We start from the raw sequence: 23,104 nt of genomic DNA, 5'->3' as shown, positions 1-23,104 counted from the left end.
GTGTCCCGCGGACGTCGTCCTTTCTGTTTCTGGCTCAATAAAAAGATATTTTTGGCAACGATGCGGAGCATTTCTGTGAGACATGTTTCAGGTTCTGAGAGTGTACTTCACCCCGCCACCCCCGTCCACGGAGAGAGCTACTCCTATCAAATGACCACTCAAAAGAAGGAACCTATGAATGGCGTGAAAGGGAAATGAGGGATCGTATAAACTGATACTCCCATCTCCAGAGGCGGCTCGGACCACAACATGACGATAAAAAAAAAAAAAAGATCTTTAACAAAGTTTGAAATTTTGAAAATCATCTGCAGTAAAGGGGAGAGTTATTAGTACATTCAGAGTGCCGGACGTCGCCTCGGGTAGCGAAAAAGAAACTGGGGAGAACCGGCGGGTTTGAAAAGAGCCGCGTGGCGCTCTGCTGGAAAACGCCTCATCGCTCTTCTTTCTCCAGGCGGGGTTGGAGGGGGGAGGGAGGGGGGTGAACACCGGGTCTGATTCTGCAGAGTCGACGGGTCACTCAATCATCTGTTCAGCAGAAAAACAAAAGTTCTTGAAGAACGGAAGGCAACCAAACAAGCAGAACGTGGAGAGGCTCGAGAACTGGGTGGGTGGAGGAAGAGGAAGGAGGAGGAGAAGGAGGAGGAGGAGGAGGAGGAGGAAGAGGTGGAGGCTCTGGCCGTCACGTCGCTCCCCAGCTTCCTCCTTGAGGCTCCAGTCACAGGCTGGTGACCAGCTGCATCTGTCCGTCCCCCTGGCTGTGCGGCGCCGCTGCCTCCTGAGGCTGGTGTCCCTCCCCGCTGGGCCTCCGGAGCGGCGCCTGGTAGAAGGTCTGCATGGGGGCCCCGCGGGAGCCCAGGGCCGGCCTGCCCGAGCTGTAGTACAGCTCCTCGGGGGGCTGCGCCGAGCGGGGCACCACCTCCAGGGGCTCGGGGCTGCTGTCCGGGTAGGGAGAGTCTCGTAGGTTGGTGATGCTGGTGTAGAGGGAGTCGTGGGCGGGCGAGTCGGCCGCTCTGCCGCCGCCGCTGCCGCCCTGGCCGGCGCTCTGGCCGCTGTGGCCCAGGCTCTCGGTCAGGTCGGCCGTGTAGCTCTCCGACTCGTCGGCGTCGCTCTGGTACAGCACCGACTGGGCCCGCTGCAGCAGCAGCGGCTCCTCCAGGGCCTTGTAGAGCAGCTCCACATCCTGCGGCGTCTGCTGCCGGCCCTCCCTCAGGAAGTCGTCGTCCTCGTCCAGGCTGATGGACGGCTCCGCCCCCAACCCCGCCCCCACGCCCGCCGCCAGCGTCCCGCCTCGGCCGCCGTGGGGACGCCCGCACGCCCGCTCCCCGCCGTCGCCGCCTCCTCCCCTCAGGTTGTTGTGCACGAGCTCGGAGATGATCATCTTCTCGAAGGCGGCTGCGTCCGAGAGGTTCCGTCGGATGCCTCCTCCTCCTCCTCCTCCTCCTCCGACACCTCCGCCCCCTGCAGTGTCGGGCCCCCGGGGGTTGAAGACCGGCGGCGGACTGTCTTCGCTCCCTGCGTTGAGGAAGTCGCAGCTACCGCCGCCGCCGCCGCCGCCGCCACTTCCTGGGCCGCCACGCAGGCTGTAGCTGTTGTTGAAGTTCCCGTTCAGAGGCAGAGTCTCCATCCCGCAGGGGTTCCGGGGGCCCTTGGATAAGGTGCTCTCTGGACCCCACACACACACAGGAGCGAGAGAGGGAGAGGCAGAGAGTGAAGGCGAGGGCATCATTATCTCAGTACCAGCCAGCAGGAACAGGAAACAGTGCAGTGGGGGGGTGAGGGTGCGAGGGAGGGAGGGGGTGCAGTCGCTTACAGTGACGTGGCCGAGGTGAGGGGCACTTACTCGGGTCGCGGAACGTCCCTGCGCGAGCCAGCCCAAGCCGTGGCGTGAGTGAAAAGGAGGGAGAAAAACACACACACACACACACACACACACACACACACACACACACACACACACACACACACACACACACACACACACAGGCACAAAAAAACACAAAAGCCGGTAAGCGTTTTTTAATGATGTGACATTAAGTTGATGAATTTGTTTTTGAAACATTGTGAGAGAGAGCCATTAACGAGACGGAGAGAAGAAGTCGCGTCCATATGCCACGTTTTTCCCCGCGTTTCGCCTCTTTGTCTTTGTCGAGATCGGCCGTCCAACTTTTTTTGTGTCGTTTTTTTGTTTTCCTGGAGCGCCAACTCCCCCTTATTGCGTGCGTCCAATTAACTCAACGACAAATATCTGCAAGGGGTTTTTTTTTTTTGTGTTTGGTTCCGTACAGAAGAGTGATTCCTGCCGCTGCAGCCGGCGGCAACTTGATACGAATTCATCAGAGAAAAATTTTGCACCAAACAAACCAAAAAAAAAAAACCTGTTATCACTGATTTATATACCGCCTCTGTTCAAAGCGACTTAAATACGTTCACACTTTTTTTTTTTCTCCCCTCTTCCAAATTGGCACCACACAGCAAAGGAAACATCACAGCTGTCCCGCCGCTGATGAGAGCGCTCAGATTTTTTAAATTTAATGCGTGGCATGACTTAAATACCTAATACCTAATTACAGACATCGCCACGTGTTTTTTTTTTTTTTCTTCAGCGGGGTTGTGGGTAATTAGACATTCTAATGAAGTGCTCTCTCCCTCCACTTCCTCTCCCACTCTCTTCTAAAAATGTCTCGGCTGCCAGGCCTGTGGCCCATCAGGCGTGACGCATTGTGCGGAGAGCCTTTAAAATATTAAACAGAAACGCCGTCTTAAATTTCAGTCCTCAGACAGCGGGGCCCGGCCGACCGTCCGCACGCTCAGCCGACACACACACACACACACACACACACACACTCACTCACACGCAGCGCAGCCACACTTCTCGCTTAGCGAGTGAATATTTGGCACCGCGGTGCAACAATTACGCCGACATGTCTAATTCAGCAGTTATAGGCGTCCAAAGAGAGGTGTGGGAATGCGGCAATGTGATAAAACAGCTATTATGCTTTAAAAAGAGTCTCACTCTGAGATAGAAGCCAACGCACGCGCGCACACACACACACACACACACACACACACACACACACACACACACACACACATGCACTCGCAGTCACACACCAGCACACACAGGCACTTAAATGCAGCGCTGAAAAAACCTGAGCGACCTGAGCTGTCTGATCCTTTTCAATGAAGCTTTTTTTTTTTCCAATTTATTTATTTTTTATTTATATATACATATTAAAGCTGCCTACTTTTTCTGTGCAAGGAAAAAAAAAAAAAAAAACTGTCCTCGAGATTTCTGGCAAGCGCAGCTGTTGCTAAACTTCTAATCAGTTTGTGGCTGATTTCATGAGGACTGGAGATCTCACCAGATGGCTGCTTAGACTCGGCACTGTTTGGCTCTGTTTTGTGCAGCCTTGTGAATCTGTCTGACAGCTACACATTTTTTAAGAAAACACACACACACACAGACTGTCCTCCTCTCTCTCTCTCTCTCTCTCTCTCTCTCTCACACACACACACACACACACACACACACACACACACACACACACACACACACACACACGCAGAGACAGGCACAAAAGCAAGGCACTAAAGTACAGTGATGAGTTTGCGAATAAAGTGCAAGAGAGTAACGGACATAAGGCTTGCAAGCTGTGTGTTATGTGCGCGCGTGTGCCCGGGTCACCTATTTCTCGCACGTGCGCTCGCACGCACACACACACACACACACACACACACACACACACACACACACACACACACACACACATATAACACAGGAGGACCTTTACCGGTGGAGTTGAAGACGCCGGGTGAGGGAGGGGTGAAGCTCTCGGCCAACAGGGTGTTGTAGGGAGATGTGCCGCTGCGGGTCTGCAACACTGGGTTCGTCAGGAGGTGGTTGCCCATGGTCGCTGCAGAACAGGAGCGCACACACACAGACACACACACGCAGAGAAGAGACCAAATTAACATAATTACAAAGAGAGCCTTTCTACAATTTTTTTTTTTATTCCGCTGCAAATGTGCCGAGCGAGCCGAGCAGAAGCAACATTTAAAAAAAAAAAAAAAAACGAACGTAGCATTTTGAAATCCACGTTTCCTCGACCTAACGGCACGAACACATCTGGAATAATAAAAAATATTTTCTGTTTATTCAGATGGGGGTGTTTTTTTCTCCCCCGTTCCGCTTGCGCTTTGTGGAATAATGCATTTCACAGTGTTCCCTGCAATGTTTATGCCCGCTGATTGTAACCTTTCAGTAAAAATACAATTGCAGGAAGGGAAAAAGGTAGCGTTTGGAGTACGGCTGTTTTTTTTTCTTTATTTTTTTTCCATTTTACCTCCCCTGGTTCGCGCCTGTGTATTCAGACAGGGGGTTAGGTGGGGGGGGGGGGGGCAGTAATGCATGCCATTATGCAGTCCGGGGTGCAGCCATTGAAACACAGTTAATTTCAGTGAAATGTGAATGCCACAACAAGACAAATATAATTCAAAGGAATGGCACAGCGGGAACGGCGTATAATGCCCATGTATGGCCGCAGCCTGGGGCGAGTCAAACAGAAATGCCATGAAATTAAAAATAGGACAGCATGACGGAGAGTCGACTGAGGCAAAGTGCAACCTTCAGGTCTCACGCCCACCCTTCATCACACGGCACGGCGCGGGGGGCAGGGGATTTGATATAATAGTAATAAAAAAAAAAAAACTTTGGTTCCTCTGTCTATCTTCCTGGCGTCGCCACGCAGTCCCGTCGCCGTCGACTCTTTGGCTCGTTTCACTGCGTCTCAAGCAACCACATTTTCTCACTTTCTCACGCCAGAATTCTTTTTTTATTCCCCCTTTTTGTTTTTACTTACAACACAAAATTAGCCTCCTGTGTGTGTGTGTGTGTGTGTGTGTGTGTGTGTGTGTGTGTGTGTGTGTGCGTGTGTGTTGTGTGCCTCAGAGGAAAACCCTTACGAAAATTAGCAACTCGCTTTAAGTGGGGGGAGAGAAAGTAGGCCAGGGGGAATCATGGGAGGCTACGCATGACTCTGTGTGTGTGTGTGCGTGTGTGTGCGTGCGTGCACAGTGCGTGCACAGTGCGCTTCATCTTTTTGGGCACATCATATTGTCGGGGAGAGAGAGAGAGAGAGAGAGAGAGAGAGAGAGAGAGAGAGAGAGAGGGAGATTGCAGCTCATTGAGGAGCGACGCGGCGGAATCAAAGTGATGCAAGATGCCCGTGATCGCGGCGCAGCAGCGCCTCTAATCCAGGTTCGCCTCTTTAATTACTCCTCCATGATAGCGCCGCTCCTTCCATTCTTCCCTCCCTCCCGCCCCGCCTGCCTGCCCGCCCGCCCGCGTCTATCTTTTTTTTCAGCTTCCTCGCGCTTCCCTCCCGCGCTCCCCTCTGCCTCTCGCTGCCTGCCAATAGGCAAAACTTTTCCTCTGAAGCGCAGGGAAAAGAAAAGAAATAAATAAAGGCTTCACGGCACAGTTGCCTGTGTTTGACAGCCCAACGTGGAGCTGGATCCCGCGCTGCGTCTCGCCGGGGCCCGCTGACTGCTCTATCGTGACGAATGAGGCGCCAGAAAAGCGAACCCCGAATCCCCGACCCACCCGCCCGCCCGCCCGCCCACGCTCTTCATCCATCCGGTTCAAGCGTGGCACCCACTTCCTCACCCCCTGCCTCGCTCCTGTCACCCTCCCCAATTAGAATAATTACCCCTGTACGTTCACACTCTAATCAGTTCATTAAAGCCAGAATGGATGAAATTAGCATAGAAAGTGATGGCTGATTTAGCAACCGCTCCTTTGTCATCAACAACAGGCCACCTCCCCACCAGCTCCCCATCAAATTCAGACCCGGCGCCGACGACCCTCCGGTGCGCCTGCGTCGACGGCGCCGCATCGCACAGCTGAGACCGTCGTCACCGGCTTCGCATAAAAGATTCACGTGCTCCGGGTCTTAAATAATTGCACGCGTGCTATCTGTGTGGTGCGTGCGTCACCATGAACGGAGTCGCACATCCAACCAGAGTTGGTTACAATCTACTCTAATGGAACGATGCGAGATAAAAACCAGCCCAGCCGGCGGAAAGAAAGACCAAACAGTTTTAGTTCTGTTTTTACAGTAATAGCAGAACAAAGAGAAAGTGTTTGGTCTCGACAATTTGCTTCTTCGATTTCTGCAATAAACCCATTTTCAAGAAAAAAGAAACCCTGATAAATTTCTGCGCAACGTGCACACTGACGAGAATAAAAGCCAAACACTCAGACACATTAACAGCAAGTAATTTTTACAATAAGGGATTTTGATTCTAGTGACACGGTGCCACAGTGCCGCCTCACAGCCAGAAGGCCGCGGGTTCGATTTCGATTTCTGTGCGGAGTTCGCATGTTCTCCCTGTGTCTGCTGGGTTCTCTCCGGGTTCTCCAGCTTCCTCCCACAGTCCAAACACACGCATGTGAGGTGAATTGGAAACTGTAAATTGTCCATAGGTGAGTGTGAATGGTTGTTTGTCTCTATGTGGCCCTGCGATGAACTGGCCAGTTGTCCAGGGTGTCCCCCTGCCTTCACCCTGAGACAGCTGGGAGAGGCTCCAGCAGATCCCTGTGACCCTGAGTTGGTATTGAAAATGAATGGATGTATTTTGATTCTCTCTGAACGGTGGAGGATGACGGCCGTACTGTTGTGAACACATTAAGGCAACAGCATTGCAGCTGCAGCTTCCATCCTATGAGTGACCAGCAGCCCTGGACTATATAACGTGTAATCCACCACCCACCAAAGAGCCTTCAAACATACGTTGGCTCATCATAGGTGCATCACCGCTCTCTGATTGTGCGGCAATCTGAATCACATCAGGCACATATAAAATATACACCTCATCCCTGCCGAGTTGCTGGTGCACGTTCCACGCTGAGTGACAGCGTGCTTCCCGGGCTTCTGTACTTTTGTGTGTGTGTTTCTTATTCATTTTTTTTCTTCAGTTGTGTAAGAGTGTTCGTCTGTGTGTGCCTCTGCGCCGAGGCGCTGAACCCGGGGTGAAGAAGCGGAGCAGTGGAGGGAGGCCTCACCGCGGTTGAGCGTCGGGGTGCTATTGATGTCTCCCGCCATGAAAGAAGATTCCGTCTGCTTCCGAACCGTGTCGTTCCACATCCTGCGGATGCGGCTCTGGAAGAGGGAGCGCACACACACACACACGCGCGCACACACACACACACACACACAGACACACACACACACAAACACACACACAGCGGCGCAGCCGTGAGTTGCAGAGAGCGCAGAAAGCAGAAGTTAAATATAGAAGCGCGCTGGTAGACTCTGTCGCTCGGCGGGGGCTTCTGTAATCAAAACGGCGGGGCTTGCTCTAATCCGCCCAAGAACAATAGACAAACACAGAGCGGCACAAAGAGCGAGGCGTCGAGGCACACGGCTGTGTCATGTTATCACGGGGCTAATAAACCCGAGATGTGTACGACGTGATTGCGTCGGCTGATACGGTTGTTGTTGGGAAGAGGCCTTATTACGCCGGGAAGTGGGGAAGCTTGTTTGTTGTTGACGGCGAGGACTCTAAGTGTCTTCTCTGCCACACGCCGCATATGCCATCCTGTACTTCCAGATGTCCTCCGCCGTGCCTCCGTCTATATATAGGACATGGATCTTTTCTTTTTCTTCTCTAAAAGAAAACCATTAACAATGACTCATCCGCTGCGGTGACTACGAGTGAGGGCTGGCGGTGAGGTTGGAGGTAAAAAAAGAAGAAAAGAAAAGAAAGAAAGAAATTAAATTTCCAGAGATGAGAAAACTTGCTGTTTCGGACGGGATGACTAATGAGCAGAACGCACGGTGCAGCATAAAAGGACATCCTGTCACAGAGGCGCTGTCGCCCAGAACAAAACAGCATTTCCACGCAGGCGTTTCGCACGCCGCACATCGCTTTTCCGCTGGCACTGAAAACAGCGTGGGCTGAAAATGTAAGTCAAGTAAGTAGGTACGCTCGAGCGCCTCGCAAAAGTAACGGGCGAGTCATTGGTATTGATCAGTAATCAAGCCCCCGCAGATAGACTCATTATGTGCCCCCGGAATTACATAATAGACCTTTAAAACAGGGAAATACGATCACATTTCTCTTGTTTTGAAAGCAAATTGTTTTATTTTGACACCCTTTCATGCTTTAAAGTGTATCAACAGAGTCAATTAGATTATTTTTTTTCATCATGAAAACAATTGTTCCCTTTCATTCTACTGAGATTAGAAGAAGAGGAATCGTTTCTCGCGACAGACGCGTGCGTGCATTCACTTGTTCAATGTTTTCGAGACGACTGAGATGTCGGATGAACTACAAACACATACGTGTGTGCCGCCCTCAGAGTGCAACTGAGTGAACGTGTGGCTCGGTCCCGCCCGCACCTGTCTGTGGGCCGCTGCGTGGCGAGCTTGGCTGCCGCTGTAGTAGCGGTTGTTGGCACGCAGTCCCGAGTTTTTCAGGGAGCCGTGGGAGCTGGTGGTGGAAGTGCGACTGCAGCAGTAGGAGTGGCGGAGACACTTACTGTACTCCTTATGGACCTGTGAAAAAAAACACAGAGAGAAAACAACATTAGACCATTCGCATGGACGGCGCAAGCAAGCGGTGTCAAATGGGCCAAGAAACAGAGAAACAACAACATTCAATGCAGTGAGTGTAAATCTGAACGCTCAGTGCTGTACATCCACTAATTTATCCATACATCCGAGATGAGAATAGGGGAATCTTGTACTGTTACCTTCTTCTGCAGGGCACAGTGGAAGATGAAGATAAACATGCCTTGGAAGGCATTGAAGGTGGTAAAGAGGTAGGCCATGATGACCGTGTTTTCATTGATGAAGAGGAAGCCGAAGGCCCACGTCAGCCCGAGCAGAAACAGCAAAGCGATGGCCCCGAGAGCCCACGACCTAACGGAAGTGGAAATGGAGAAATAGTCATTGGATACGAAGGGCAGTGTCGTGTCTGAAGCATGTTGTGCAACACGTCATCAGCCATTGACTATGAAAACAGGACAAACATGCAGCTAATCAAGCCGTCTGTGAGCTCCCTTGGCCAAACCTGGGAGCCCAATCGATGCCTGACTTCTTTTGGAATAAACTGACTTCCATATAATCAAGTTGGTGTCAACGAGGATTCCTTCCATCATCATCAAGCCTGACAAACCACTACAGTAGCCAAGAGCAAAACTGCTTATAGTGTTGATTCCCTGGAGAACAAACCAAACGTACTTGATGCTGTCCAGGCGGCTGGAGTCGGGCTTGAGCGCCGAGGAGGTGCGGACCATCTTGTGCAACGTGATCATGAGGAAAATGAGATTGAGCTGTTGACGTGAGACAGAACAAAACGCAGAGACGTTACGGGAACTTTCTGGTAGGCGTCGGCAACACAGTGCAAATGCAATACTGTCCAACGAGGGATGCTGGAAGTCTGACCGCCGCTGCAGTTACTGGAGCTGGAGAGGCCACATCAAATTTTCACCGAAAAGAAAAAAAATCATACATAATAAAAAGGTACAATGAAAATGCTGCCACCACTGCCGCTGCTGTTCAGCAGTGAATGTGACGCAGACTCCCTGTAGCAACTCAGACTGACTCCCCAGCATCCCCCTGTCGGACACTGGAGCCACTGTAATACCATGATAACAAATGAAACAGGTCCAATGAAGCTCCAGATGAAGTAGTTATCCACTCGCAGCCAGCATCTGAAGTGGAAGAGAGGAGAAGAGAGAATTACGCCAAAGTAGGCTAACACACACACACAGAGAAAAAAAAACACAAACGCACTCATAATATGCACACGCACACACAGACATGCACACAATATTCCTCTGTCTCGGCGGATTATCTTATGAAGGCTAATCATCAGGCTTTGGCTAAGTGTGTTCAGAAATGCCGGTCCGCCGGGAGGTGCAAGAGCTGTTCACACGGCATTGGATATTACATTTCCAGCTGGGGGAATAGCATAATCCTACTTCTCAATCTGCAGGTGCAAAAAGGCCCGTCTTCACACGTACGCTTTCTTGGTCCCATAGCTCCGGTAGTCTATGGCCGCCGAGATGCCCACCACCAGCGCGGGGAAGCAGTATCCGCACAGATAGTAGTACTTTTTGCGGGAGTACTCGCTCTCAAAGACCTCCACCAGCATGAGATAGAGCTGCACACCCTCCAGACACATCCAGGAGAAGGCAGCCAAGAAGAAGAAATGCAGAAGGCCAGCAACGATGGGACAGGCGATCTGAGGGAAGCGTCGAGGGAGAAGCGGCAGAAAGGAAACAGAGATGGAGACAGAGGCAGAGCAGAGACACAGCCGGGTGAAAATGTTTGGAGATTTTCAAGTGGAAATAAAAGATGCGGAGAAATGGAACGAAACCGAGTTTTAAGTCGGCGTTCACCAGTAAAGTTTTTTTTTTTTTTTTTCATTTTAAAGTTGGAATACGAAAAAGTATTAAAGATAATAGTTCAGATACAGTATTATATATACAGTACGACAGGATGGATGTCAGCGGATACGCATCTTTCAATTACAAGAGAAAATGAAAAGTGGGAGCGCTCACGTGGTATTCCGTCTTGTCGATCCCGATGAGGAAGAGCAGCTCAGCGATGAAGAGGTTGATGCAGAGGTTCTTGTGGATGGTGTTGCGGTCCGTCTGCAGGCCCCGCAGGAAGCAGAAGGTGGAAATGCAGATGGCCAGACACACCAGGGAGATGACGATCCCCACCCAGGTGATCACAAACAGGATCAGCTCGTGCATCCGGCCCTGGTACTGAGAGGGTCCAGGAGGAGGAGGAGGAGCGAGGGAGAAAGACACGCGGCAGGATGGAGTGCAAATGTGGGGGGCGGGGGGCGATATGGGGCAAGGTGGCAGAGTGTGAGATGAGGAATCAATGAAGGAAAGAAGAAAAAATGGGCCAGAGGCAGAACGACGGACAGACGGACAGAGTGGGAGGGACGGGAGAGACCAAAAAAAAAAAGCTCCATTTAATATTTGTAAATATATGCAAGGAGCTAAAGTGTAAACACAACAGACAAGGCGACGTGTCTGAAAGAGAAAAAAAATAATAATAAAAAATAAATAAACCTGACATTCAAATTCGTGTGAATGTCAGCTTGAAGTAGCAGGACATGAATTTGTAAGCGTTGTGCCTCCCCGAAACGTCAAAGTGAACGAAGGGAGAGAGGAAATTCAAAACAAAGAGCTTGTCAGCCTTGAGAGGATACATTAATGTGCATGTGTGTGCGGGTGTGTGTGACTGAGAGGGAGCGAGCGCTAATGCTCACGCCGCTGAAAGTCTGCATACATTACCCCGCTTTCTCTCTCTCTCTCTCTCTCTCTCCCTTTCAAAAAACAAAAATAAAAAAATAAAATCAGGGGGTGGAGGCGGAACAGCCCCGGTCTACTCACGTCGGGCTCGTGGTGAGCCATCAGCACGGCGAAGTTGGTCAGGTGACTGCAGGAGCAGGTGGTGTGCGTGTCGTTGGTGTCCAGCAGCCTGCAGCCCAGCGACGACCACTGGCCCGTCATGGAGCGCTCGGAGTAGTTCCAGAAGGAGCAGTTTGGAGTGTGGTAATTCTCCAGCTGAGGGGGGATAGAAAAATAAAATATAAGAAACAAAAAGTTGAAATAAAAGATGTTCCTGCTGGAATGTTTATTTCAAACGTGGACGGAAAAAAAAACGTAATAATTTTTGGACACCTTGAGGTGTTTGAGCGTGAAGACGACGGGCTCGGTGAGAAAGACCCTGCTGGACTCTTTGTTGATGGAGGCGGCGATGATGTGCGAGTTGACGGCCAGCCGCTTCTTATCGTGCCATGGACCGTCGGCGTCCATCTTCACCGTGGCGTTCTCGGTGGACAGGAAGGAGCCCAAGTTTTTATACATAACAAACACCACCTTGACTTGCCCTGCGAAGCGGAGGGAGACAAATGAAAAGATGAATAGGAATAAAAAAAAAAAAAAAAACAGATGGGGAGGAAGAAATTCTATAAAGGGAAACGGAGGCAAAAAAAAAAGAGGCAGATGCGATGTGAATAAAGGAGGGAAAAGGAGGAGGGGAAAAAAAAATACCGGAATACGGAAAAAAGGGTCCGTAATATGGTAATGGCGGCGAGACTGACAGAGATAGAGAGCGGGGAGTGACAGAGGGAGAGAGTTAGTGAAGGTTAGAATGATGGTAAGGACCGTTTCATTTTGACTGGTGCAAGAGAGCGAGATTTAATGTGGAGGGCAATGGAACATTCATCCCTCAAGCATTCACAGATCTCTTATTATTCCGTATGAATATTTCATGTGCGTTTGTTTCAATCATTCTAATCTCGTTCTGGCTGCAGAGCCGAGCGGAGACAGAAAAACAGTAAAGGGTATACGGTGGGGGGTGGGGGGGGAGGAGCGATGGAGGGAGGGAGATGACAGGCCGAGGGAGGAGGTGGTGGAGGAGTAGGAGGAGGAGGAGGCCGAGAAACAAGAGAGATGAGAGAGGGGGATAAGATGGCGGAGAGAGACGGAGCGAGGGAACGGGAATGGGGAGGAGAGAGAGAGAGAGAGGGAGAGAGAGAGAGAGAGAGAGAGGGAGGAGGGAGCGCCGAGATTGCTCTGTCAGACTGGAGCCGATTGTAATCTAGACGCCTCCCCAGCTATTCTATTAGGGGCCGCTGTTAAGAAACCATCAAGAAAAGAAATTGTCTCAGCACTTTTCTTAATCTGATTAGCCCATTATGATGAACCGCTAACTTATTTAACTGCACGCAGATTGTTTCAGGCATGCATGGAAATGCAAATGGAGGCAGACGGGTGGACGGCGCGGGACAGTGCACTGTCTCAGTCGACCGGCGGCAGGGAGGGGGGGGGGAGTGGGGGTGGTGAGAGGAAGGATGGAGGGAGGGATGGAGGGAGGCGGCCCGCCCGCCCGACCACTGACCGTTTCGGCTGTACTGTTTGATGGTGGAGGCTGAGAGCTGGATGGTGCTGTCGCTGGCCGAGTTCTGCGGGAAAGACAAATCCTGCACGTCCATCTCCGTGTTGAGGAGGTGCACCTCGAGATCTGGAGGAAAAAAAATAACACATTTCATTTTGGAAACCGCCTTTGTTACAAACGCCCGAGAGGAATGAGAAGCTCGAGCCGAGAGGTGCGTGATTGGATTATCGTTGTAAAGGGATAGTTCCCACCAGAGTTGAGATTTCGCCCACTGGCTACTCAGCCCAGTGCCAACGGAGGCTCTGGTGACACTTTCTAATACACATGACCATTCTTGGGTTTCACTGAGGGGAAGAATTCCACCCAACACAAGCCCACTGTGGCCAAGTATTTGAATATGAGAAAAAAAAAGAAAACCCAACAAAGAAATCCATCCAAGTGTCCAAATAGAAGGAGCAGGCCAATTTGTCTCAAACAGTGACGTTTATGCCACATTTCTAGCCAAAATATCCACAGTAGCATCTTAGCCAAGGCTTCACGTTAGCCATTGCTAATGTGGCAAATTGCTGCACCGTGTAGAATAAATCAACAGTTTAAAAAAATAACCGATGCCAATGTCGCCATTAAAAAAAAATTGGATGTGGTCTCGTCTTCCAAAGTAACACAGAGAATTCTGTGTTGTACAAACTTGGATTTCTGTCCGTACGCACAACTCCAGAACAGTCAAGTAAAGTAAAAAAAAAAAAAAACTGTCACCAGCACGTCCACGGGGGGTACACGGCCATTTGGTGAAATTTCAGCTTTGGCTGAACTGTCCCTTTAACTGTGTTGGCTTACCAATGTTGGGTGTGCTGTCTGAGAATCGGTTCCCGTACATGTTGTTCGCCAGCAAGAAAGCTCCCTCCTCCAGGACGTCCAGCAGCATGGTGGCAGTGTGGGCCTGCTCGGTGCTATTCATGTCCTGCCACGACTGCAGGGCCTCGGGGCGGAGCAGGTTGTCCACCGTCTGCACCACGGCCTGGCGGGTGCCGCAGATGGGGAACGCCGGTTAGTTTCGGTTTGCAATAACGTATAGACGAGTCAATGTCCGACGGACGAGCAGTGAGCAACAAAACAGGGACGTTTAAATGAAAAAAAAGATTAACAAGAGTTTTATTACCCTTCCAAACAATTGTGAATGAACCCTCCTACTGGTGTGATTCATGAACTACCACTGTAGCAGTTTTCCCCATTAAAAATTCAGCGGCTAATTCTCAGTTCACTGGGTTAAGTAAACAATTTACCCCGAGACAACACATTCATAACGAGGAGGCAATTAATATTTATTGGTTTCATACCATTTAGAACAAAAATGTCATTAAATCTGGGGAAAACTCATTAAGAAATTGCTAAGAGTGCAGATTCGGAGATATATCGTCACGGAATCATTAAACAATGGCTCATGAACACAGAGTCGAAGCAGTGCCAGGAAGCGCCTCGCTATTAATTATCTGTTTCCTAATTAACAGTTGCTTCCTTATTTCTTTATTAGCCGTTTGCTATGAACTATTCTTTGGTTGTAGCGTATTGTTAAGTGTAAACATACCACTTGACACTTTAAAGGGCGGAGTTGCCACTTTTTCCCCCGGAATGCGTCCGCTGCCTCGCGCTACAGTCACAACTGCGCTATGTCAGACGTATCACCATTCTATTTCACACTTACAATTCATTTAATGGCAATTTTGATGGTTATATCAGCGATCCAATTTATTGGAGTAGCCTGCTTGATGAATCATGTAATTCTCTTTCTCGGGCCTCTCAAAATGAAGGATTGACTGCTGCGTGGAATAAAGAGCAGCGCTGTTAACAAAATGAATTCTGCATCGGAATGCGCTCTGTCTGCGACCGGCGGCGGCGAGGCTTCGTCTCTCTGCGCGACGTGGGCGAGCGACGTCGCGACGGTGATCCAATCGCCCCAGTCAGTTTGGGGGCACTGGTCAGTTTTTATCTTTTCCACAGATAAAGGGAGAGTGAGATGATGTCATTTTGCAAAACACTGCAGACAGGTCAGGGCTGGCTGCTGCAGAGTGCCAAACTTTGTCATAATTTACTTATGGAGAAGCAGAGGCAGGGCCTTTTCATAATATTACATTACAGCTTTCACAGAAAGCAGAGATATTGCACAAATATTGAAAAAGCACAGAAGGGCTACGGCGACGCAAACTGTTGCATTTCAGACCCGTCGTCAAATTACATTTTCTCCGAGCTGCAGATATTGTACCTTATTGTGCGGCACAAGGAGACCAAGTCCAATATCGCACAGTTAGGCGCCGTCCGACAACAGCTGACTCCCACACTCGCCAAAGATATTCACACTCTGAGCGAGGATTAAACTCGGGGAGTCAGTCGCAAAACGCACTTGTGCTCCCGGAACTTCGACACCGGCGTTTGAATACCGCACATGCTGTAGGCCAGATGTTACAACAAAACGTAACCGTGCCGCTGCTCAGTGCGGAACCAGAGAAGCGATGAGTCCAAAGGCAATATAAATCATAATACGGAGCACTGAGCCAACTGAATCTCATCCACGAACCCTCGTCTGCTCAAGGATTTATCTTCTCTCAGATACTCCAAGTCAAAGAGCAGCTCTACTCCACAGGCATGTTAAACAGGCGCTTAGATGAGGAAAACGCTACCTGAATGTAGGCCCGACAGGTCCGCTCTCGCCTCTGGAGCTGCGAGGCAGAAAAGAAAGGCTGCAATTATATGGTGTAATAAAATACCCAAGTGAAAAAAAAAACAAAACACAAAAACACAAAAAAAAGCCCCACAACCCTCAGCTGCTCCTGGATCCCAGTCAAGCAGGGGGTCAATCCAGCTTTAAAAATCCTGGTGAAATGCCAAGCAAGTACAAGTGTTTTGCACCTTGTTGAAGTTGTTGTAGTTTCGAGGGGGCGTCTCCTTGGTTCCCGTCCTCAGGGCCTGCAGCTGAGCATCCAGAATGTCCAACAGTTGCTCTATCAGTCGAACGGAGGAACTGACGTCTCCAGCCTGAATGGGACCCCGAGTGAGGTTGACCAGCTCTCCGGCAATGTTGGCGGCATTCTCGCCGCTCTTAATCTGCATGAGAAGACGCATCAAGGTGACCAATCTCCTTCGGTACAGATTGATATTGGCCACTTTTTTTCTGGCCAGTCGAGCTTCTCATTGTCTTCCTCGTTGCGCTTGCAAATCAGCCCCTTGAAAAATGCAGGGTTGTTTCTTTTTTTGCCAAGATAGTGCAGGATAGTCTCGGAGGTATGATGGATTGTTTCAATCGTGTTTCTTTTTGTGATGCTAGTTTCCCTTCCAGGCACCTGCATAAACTTAAAAACAAAAAACTTTTAAAAAAGCTGATGCCTGGCACAAATACGGGTCTGTTTTTTTCTGTTTAAATCAAAATACATACAGTATGCTTTGGAAAGCTGTTCTTTCAGCCAAGAATCTGAATTGATTGGATGGCTGCAGTGTGTACAGAGGCACTCTAGGAGTTCAGATTGTAGTAATGATTTTGATGCTATTGCAGATGGCAAAGAGAATGCGGTTCTTAGGAACTTGCGGGTGTGTTTTCGATAAAAGGGTGCATTTGCTTACAGTGAGTTACATCTAACAGCATTTGCTCACACATCACTGACACTTTTGTTCATCTGACATCTTATTACTTACATCTCACAACTTCCACCAATCTAAAAATGACAGAAGACGACGCATGACTCACTGACTCGATAATTTTATCCCTACAATCTTAGCAGGAAAACAAACTTCCTCTTTTTTATCGCCAATCAAGCTTGTTTTTATTTCCTGTGACTAAACAGCTTACGCAGATCCTCCGCTGAATGTCCTGCAGTGTTGTTTTCGCGAATCTTCTTTTAATCTATCAAGCAGTCAGTGGCATGCTTGCCAAAGCTTTCAATTTCAAAATAAAAGTCAAGGAAACCCTAATAGCCCCCCGTTGCCTGGGAGAAGTTCGTACCTCCGCTAATATTTGCGCCACGGGGGATACGAGTAGCTTTGATGCATCGTATGAGAGACATTCAAGTGGCAGGGGAGTTTGCATGCCGTCGGCCCTTCGGCTTCATTAAAAAAGAAAAAAAAATTAAAGCAGCTGTAATTAAAGTGTATTAGCAAAAAAAAAAGAGGGAGAGTTAATTAAGTATCAAGAGCAGATGCCTTGTAATAAAGGGCCGGCTAAAATGAGTCTGTATTTTAATCAGGCCAGCCTTGGAGATATGCTAATGTCTGCGTGGAGGTGGACAGGGAGGACGGTCGGGGCAGTGGGGGCGAAGGAAGGGGACAGGCCCGCTGCCATGGGCTGAGGCTCCAGGTCTCACCTTCTGGGCCACCTGGTTGACCCACGGGGAGGTGCAGTTACTCAGGTCAGGACCCCGCGGGTTCCACATGACCTGCTCCGCCAAGCACTGGAACGAAGCGATGCCTGCGGAGGAGCGGAGGCAGAAGGAAGAAGAGGAGGGGGATATAATGGAGGGATAATAAGCGTTAGGCGCCGCCATTATAACGAAAAGTGTCGAGGGAGAGAGGGCTACCACCGTTTTTTTGAAGCCATGGAAAATGGGATGAAGTAAATGTTGGAAAAAATGCAGTGGAAGTGTTGGAAGAATACAGGGATGGAGGAAGAAGTTAGAGCGTACAGCAAAAAAAAAAAGAAAATGGGTCAGAAACATGAGATAATGGAGTGAAAAGAAGTGAGAGAGAGACGGGAGAGCAACAGAGAAAGAAGAAGAAGAAGAAGGAGAAGAAGAAGACAGCCGGGCCAACACAAGCTTTAATGCTTTAAGAAATGGTTTGAAAGGACTGTGCAGACGTACCACGGTGCCGCACACGGGCACAGAAGGCAATCATCCGCGATATCTCACCGTCAAATAAAAAACACTTGAAGGAACGGGAGAAAGAAAGGAAGAAATCCCAGCGAACCTCATTCCCAGCATGGTCTTTTTTCTGTTGTTTTGTTACAAGGGTTCAGGGAAAGGACACCACACCAGGACTAAACCAGTGAAGGGTCTGTCTGAGGCGGCGCAACACAAATAACCAGCGTCAAGCACCAAAGAGGAGACAGCAGAGAGGGGCCACATTAAAAAGGGAGAGACAGAGACGGAGGAGCGGAGGCGACCGAGGAAGCAAGTGCAGCGGCAGAATCTCAGCACGTGTGCTGTTCACTCCTTCTTTCCTGTCTCACTCCCTCCCTCCTACTGATTTTTTTTATCCCTCCCCTCTCCTTCACCTCCCTCCCCACCCCCTTCCCCCCACTCTATCGATCACAGATTGGGTTTGAGAGCTCTGCCAAGATGCAGCAATTAAGCCAGCTGCCAAATTAACGTTACTGCTGTTTTCACAGAGAGGGAGCACAGCACAGAAGCACCGCGGAGGAAGACGGAGGAAGAGGGAGGAAGGTGCCCCGCCCACTCTCCTCCCCTCCCCCCATCACCGCCCCCGTGACAGAAGGGAGCGTTTTATGTTGGCTGCCTGTTTAAAGGTATAGAAACTAACATGAAGGGAAGTAAAGCCTGTGTTGTCGAGCCTTTCATTTCATTATTCGCTGCTTTCAATCAGCGCTGTTTTCTGCGGGAGATGAGCCTCCCGTTCGCAGAGGACAAGCTTTCATCTGCGAGTCCCGAGGGAGCCGCGGCGGCGGGGACGGAGGAAGACAACAATCTTCTTCCTACTGAATCTTTGTGACATGTGCATCTTTGTGCACAAGTCACACAGATGCAAATGCGGCATTGCGCAAACAGCCGAATGTGCATGAGGCATGAAGGACGTTTTGTCGGTTGTCTCGCGGAGTGAAAACAAATATCCCCAGTTTTTTTTTTAAAGTATATGAGCAAATGGTCTCACCCAGAGATCCTTTGGGACACGGGCGGTCCACCGTTTCTCCTTTCTGCGTGGTCGGCCACCGGATCCCACGGATGAGCTTGGCCTCACAGACGTTGGTCTCCGGGTCCAGAGGAGGAGGAGGAGGGTGCGGCCGGCGGGTGACGGGCACTGTGGCCGTGATGGGGCGGAGATCTGGGTGCTTGTTGATGGAGCCGATGGGGCGGGAGGTGGGGGCCACGGGGCGGGCAGTGGTGGGGCTGGAACTGGAGGTGAAGGGCCTGGCCGGAAGAGTGGTGGTCACCTGGGTGGTGGTCAGAGGACCTGAGGGCGAGAGAGTCAGAGGCGGCGAATGAGACCCCGGGTGAGTGAGCAACAGAGATTTAGAGAGTTACAGAAGGACGGCAGGGATTGGTAAGAGAGCAGCAGAAGCCAAAAGAAAAAAAGAAGAAAGGGCGAGATCAAGAGAGCGAAGGGCACATGTATGAGAATGTGAGATTGTCCCTCAGAAGTGGAGTTCAAAAGTTAGTCTGACAATAATTGGGGTGACAAATACTCTCAATGCCAGAGAGTAAGAGGAGGAGGAGGAGGAGGGGAAGAGCGAATCAGCGCACAGTCAGGCAGAAGTAAATAATTGATCAAATGTTTCAGAGAAGTCACCACCAACAACAACCGAATCCTAACGGGAAGATAAAAGACGCACATCACAAGTACAAAATTCTTCCTGATCAAACGGAGAGTCTGCATGCACGGTGTGTGTGTGTGTGTGTGTGTCTACTCTCTCTGGACCTAATCCACAGGCCTGAGCCTTTATGAAGGACTTTATGTGGCTTAGATGTACAATACAGCCGAAGCTCCCTCTCATATCGATGGACTGCGATAATGTAACATAGCGTTCCCATTTGATCCCCCTCCCCTTATTAGAGGATGCCTGCTTTTTTATCCACGCTACAGAGGAGCAGAAAATCCTCTGGCAGTTCTACCTGAGAGGCCTCACTTTACGGCTGGGAAAAGAGATGCAATAATCGGGTTTATAAGAGCCGCGTACAGTATGTCACCGAGAATAACGATTCAAAATAGATTCTTAACGGACAGTCTGAATTATTCCCCGGTAACGTATTAAAAATATATATAATTTATGATCAGATAGTAATCAGACCATAACCCACTTTACAACACAAATAAATTCTAGTTCAATGAAAATGAAAAAAGGGAAACTGAGTAATTGCATCTACAAATTGCATTATATTGTATGCACTCAAGTACCAATATTAAATAGCACTTAATATGTCAAGTAACCAAACTTTCACGGGTTAAAGTAAGACAATTATAGCTGCTGCGCTGCGGTGATTTGGGCGTTGAGGAGGAACACTGTGAAGATGATAAAAGCAGGGAGCAGAAGACAAATGAGCGATACAGGAGGATCTACTGCATTAGCAGACCTGCCGGCGCTAAAATTATGACTAAACCCTGAAGACACGTCTCCGTACACACAGCGTGTGAGATTTCTTTTTTTGTCCCACATCACTCGAGTCCTGAACTCACAACCCGTGGCACCAGTGGCACATCATGTTGAGGATTTGAAAAGAACTATTCATAGTTGGCGGGATTAGTTAGCACAGTATGACAATGAGGTGTCACTCAAACTGCCCAGATCATCTATTAAAAGCCATTAAAAACAATTCAAATCATTAAAAATCATTTGTGCTGAATGAATGGGTTATTGTTAGGCTTGATGACACTCATGCATGTTGAATTGTACAAACGGATCAGATAAAATGGTCCAGAGCACAGTGCCGCTTGGGAAGTTAATGATATCCTAATTTTAATGACCTAAAATCCAAATTTGAAACATTCGAAACGCAATGCACAAACGGTATCCGAGCACCATGTGCTAAACTAGCCAGCGATGCTACGACCGTTAGCTGGGCTACATGTTCAGTTTCAGAGAATGTCTAAAACTGTAGAAAGAATGACCAGCTAAAGCAAACACACTGCTCACACTCCTCCCAGAGAGCTTTCAGACCCGTCCCGTCTCACCTGTGGTCGGGTCCGGCGGTCCAAACTCCAGCGAGTAGCGCAGCACGTTGTAGTTGTTCCACACGTACAGCTGGTTGTCCCGAGGGTTGTAGTCCACGGAGGAGATGTACTGGTAGGGGTTGGGGAAGGGGATGTTGACGGGCTCCTCGCGAGCGTGGTTGGTGTTGTAGGCGTACATCACCAGGTCGCCGCCTGCCTCGCTGTCGTCGTCCTGGTAGACCGAGCGCACGGCGTAGAGCACGCCGCACGCCATGAAGGCATTGGACGCCATCCTCTTGTCGAAGCTGGTCTCCCAGGTGCCTTCGAAACGCAGGGTGTACGGGTTCACCTTAAGACAGAGGGAAAACACTGAAGTCAGCCGGCCTGTCATCAATAAATGGTTTGTATTGTAAAGGAACCTCAAGGCGGTCATGTGGCTTTAATTTGATGGCTGAAATAAATCTTATAAAAGGCATGGAGGGGGTTTAGCTTTTGAGATTGAAAGGGGTTTTGTTATTACAGTCAGTTATTACAGTCTATGGACTTGTGAATGTTGAAGGGGCAAAAGCAAAAACACATCAAATGTTTACCCTGCAAAGGGCAGATTAGTTTTCAGATATGATGGGATTTAAAAATGAGTCTCATCCTTTGGAAGAGACCTGTCCTGTAAACCCTGCGCTTATCTCGTTTGTCTAATCTCAACTGTAAGCCACTCGCATGCGACATTTGACCTCTCAGATTGGATTCGGACACAATCCACTCGGCGCTGCTCCCCCACCTGGCTGACCACCAGCCGCCCGTTGTTGGATTCGGTGGCGTAGATCACCCACAGGCCGTTTTCGTCCACCGCCAGGTCGATGTCCGACTTCCCTCCCCAGCGGTAGGGGGAGGTGTCGTGGTAGTTGGCGTTCGTGATGATGGCCTCGCCGCTCTTGATGCGCGTCCTCAGGTCGTACTTGACTATGTTTCTCGTCCTTTCCTTGTTGTAAAAGACGGCGCCGTCGTACACCACGAAGCCCGTCCCGTCGACTCTGTTGGGCAACCTGCAGAGGAGAAATCCTGCGCGTGAGCTCAGCACAAATTCGGGAAGGACAATTAAATGAACCCACTCTGCACGACACAGTCCTGCAAACGTGGCCTTGCCGACGGCAGGGTGAAACCCTAGGTGGCATCGCCGTCCGCATCCCCATCAAACGTCGATAAATCAATACGGCGAGCAGCTGCTTTTGATCATCCCGGACAGTGGGAGGCGCCCTCACTTGTAGTTAGTGGTTGGCTTGCTCTGTTTGAAGTCTTCCCAGGAGGCGTACTCGTACAGCATGTCTGTGCGATAGGGGGTCCAGGGCATGACGTACAGTCGGTCCCCAGACTGCAGCGGATCCTTACACCACGCCCCTGCCTGGTGCTCTGCTTCCTGCAGCGAGCTGGCCGCCTGAACCCGGAGCAGCGTCCCCGGACACACAAAGACTGGCAAAGAGGTGTTGCGTTTGGGCAGAGGAGGGTGGGGGAGGGAAGGAGGGAGAAGAGGAAGAGATAGCCAGTGAACACAAAAGCATTGAACGTATGAAAGATATCATGGCAATGGCAGGGGAGGGAGGGAGGAAATGGGAAAAGGCAAAGGACCATGGAGGGTAGAAGAGCTGAGATACGGAGGGGACGGGAGGAAGATGTGAGTAGATAAAAGTAAGTTAAGGGCTGAAAAGGAGACAAAGACCAGGAGCAACATGGGAGCGGTGGCGGTGGCTGGGAGTTGATGTGAGGTACAATATCAGATTTAAAATGAAGGAACACATAATAGCTCATTTGTTCTCAGCATTGTGGTGGGAAAGTGTCTGGATATGATAAATGGGAGGTTTCTGGCTGCTGCCTCAGCTTAGATGTATTTTCTAATCTAATTCATCTTGGCCTACTTTTTTTTTTTTTTTTCTAAACTCACATTTTATATTTTTTCAAAGACCTCTGCTTTGCCGCTTTGCTACCAATTGGTAGCACAGTAATTGTAGAGCTGGTTTCATTAGGACTCAAATTTTGGCTCTCAGTCAAAAGTAACGCTCAAGGAAGGAAAAAAAGCATCCTGGGGTAAAGATGTGAGGTTGGCCAAGTCTCAGCTTCCCTGCAGAATAAATCATTTTCATGCAACCCCACGGATACCACTCGCTCACACACACACACACACACACACACACACACACACACACACACACACACACACACACAACAAGGAGTCAAAGAACAGTCCACACAGGCCTCACAGGCATTAATGTGCACATTAACGTGCATGGAAACCCTTTATGTACACCATGTGCACA

The 23,104-nt window shown here is 49.7% G+C and overlaps 1 protein-coding gene across 2 annotated transcripts in view; it reads right to left on the bottom strand.

The window, feature by feature from the left end:
* Positions 1 to 554: 554 nt before the first annotated feature.
* LOC142896672 (adhesion G protein-coupled receptor L1-like) overlaps positions 555 to 23,104 on the bottom strand; it is an 89,628-nt gene continuing 67,078 nt past the window's right edge. The window contains exons 5-25 of one of the 2 annotated variants that reach the window (XM_076038486.1): positions 22,055 to 22,262; positions 21,574 to 21,838; positions 20,817 to 21,144; positions 18,801 to 19,100; positions 17,279 to 17,382; positions 15,834 to 16,028; positions 15,605 to 15,643; positions 13,767 to 13,947; positions 12,933 to 13,055; positions 11,711 to 11,919; positions 11,420 to 11,593; positions 10,571 to 10,780; positions 10,031 to 10,251; positions 9,652 to 9,718; positions 9,237 to 9,337; positions 8,756 to 8,924; positions 8,346 to 8,558; positions 7,064 to 7,160; positions 3,792 to 3,914; positions 1,841 to 1,858; positions 555 to 1,662 (exon numbers count right to left, since the gene is read on the bottom strand). In XM_076038486.1, the coding sequence (XP_075894601.1) occupies positions 716 to 1,662; positions 1,841 to 1,858; positions 3,792 to 3,914; positions 7,064 to 7,160; positions 8,346 to 8,558; positions 8,756 to 8,924; positions 9,237 to 9,337; positions 9,652 to 9,718; positions 10,031 to 10,251; positions 10,571 to 10,780; positions 11,420 to 11,593; positions 11,711 to 11,919; positions 12,933 to 13,055; positions 13,767 to 13,947; positions 15,605 to 15,643; positions 15,834 to 16,028; positions 17,279 to 17,382; positions 18,801 to 19,100; positions 20,817 to 21,144; positions 21,574 to 21,838; positions 22,055 to 22,262 (4,292 nt within the window). In that variant the 3' untranslated portion in view covers positions 555 to 715. Of the gene's footprint in view, positions 1,663 to 1,810; positions 1,859 to 3,791; positions 3,915 to 7,063; positions 7,161 to 8,345; positions 8,559 to 8,755; positions 8,925 to 9,236; positions 9,338 to 9,651; positions 9,719 to 10,030; positions 10,252 to 10,570; positions 10,781 to 11,419; positions 11,594 to 11,710; positions 11,920 to 12,932; positions 13,056 to 13,766; positions 13,948 to 15,604; positions 15,644 to 15,833; positions 16,029 to 17,278; positions 17,383 to 18,800; positions 19,101 to 20,816; positions 21,145 to 21,573; positions 21,839 to 22,054; positions 22,263 to 23,104 lie in introns of both variants that reach the window. The other variant, XM_076038487.1, reaches the window with a different exon arrangement.

This window comes from Nelusetta ayraudi, unplaced genomic scaffold, assembly GCF_046127955.1.
Source record: "Nelusetta ayraudi isolate G7.1 ecotype Tasmania unplaced genomic scaffold, CSIRO-AGI_Nayr_v1 ptg000057l, whole genome shotgun sequence".
Lineage (NCBI taxonomy): Eukaryota > Metazoa > Chordata > Actinopteri > Tetraodontiformes > Monacanthidae > Nelusetta > Nelusetta ayraudi.
The sequence above is the reverse complement of the archived record's forward strand: the minus strand, read 5'-3'. Positions and strand labels throughout refer to the sequence as shown.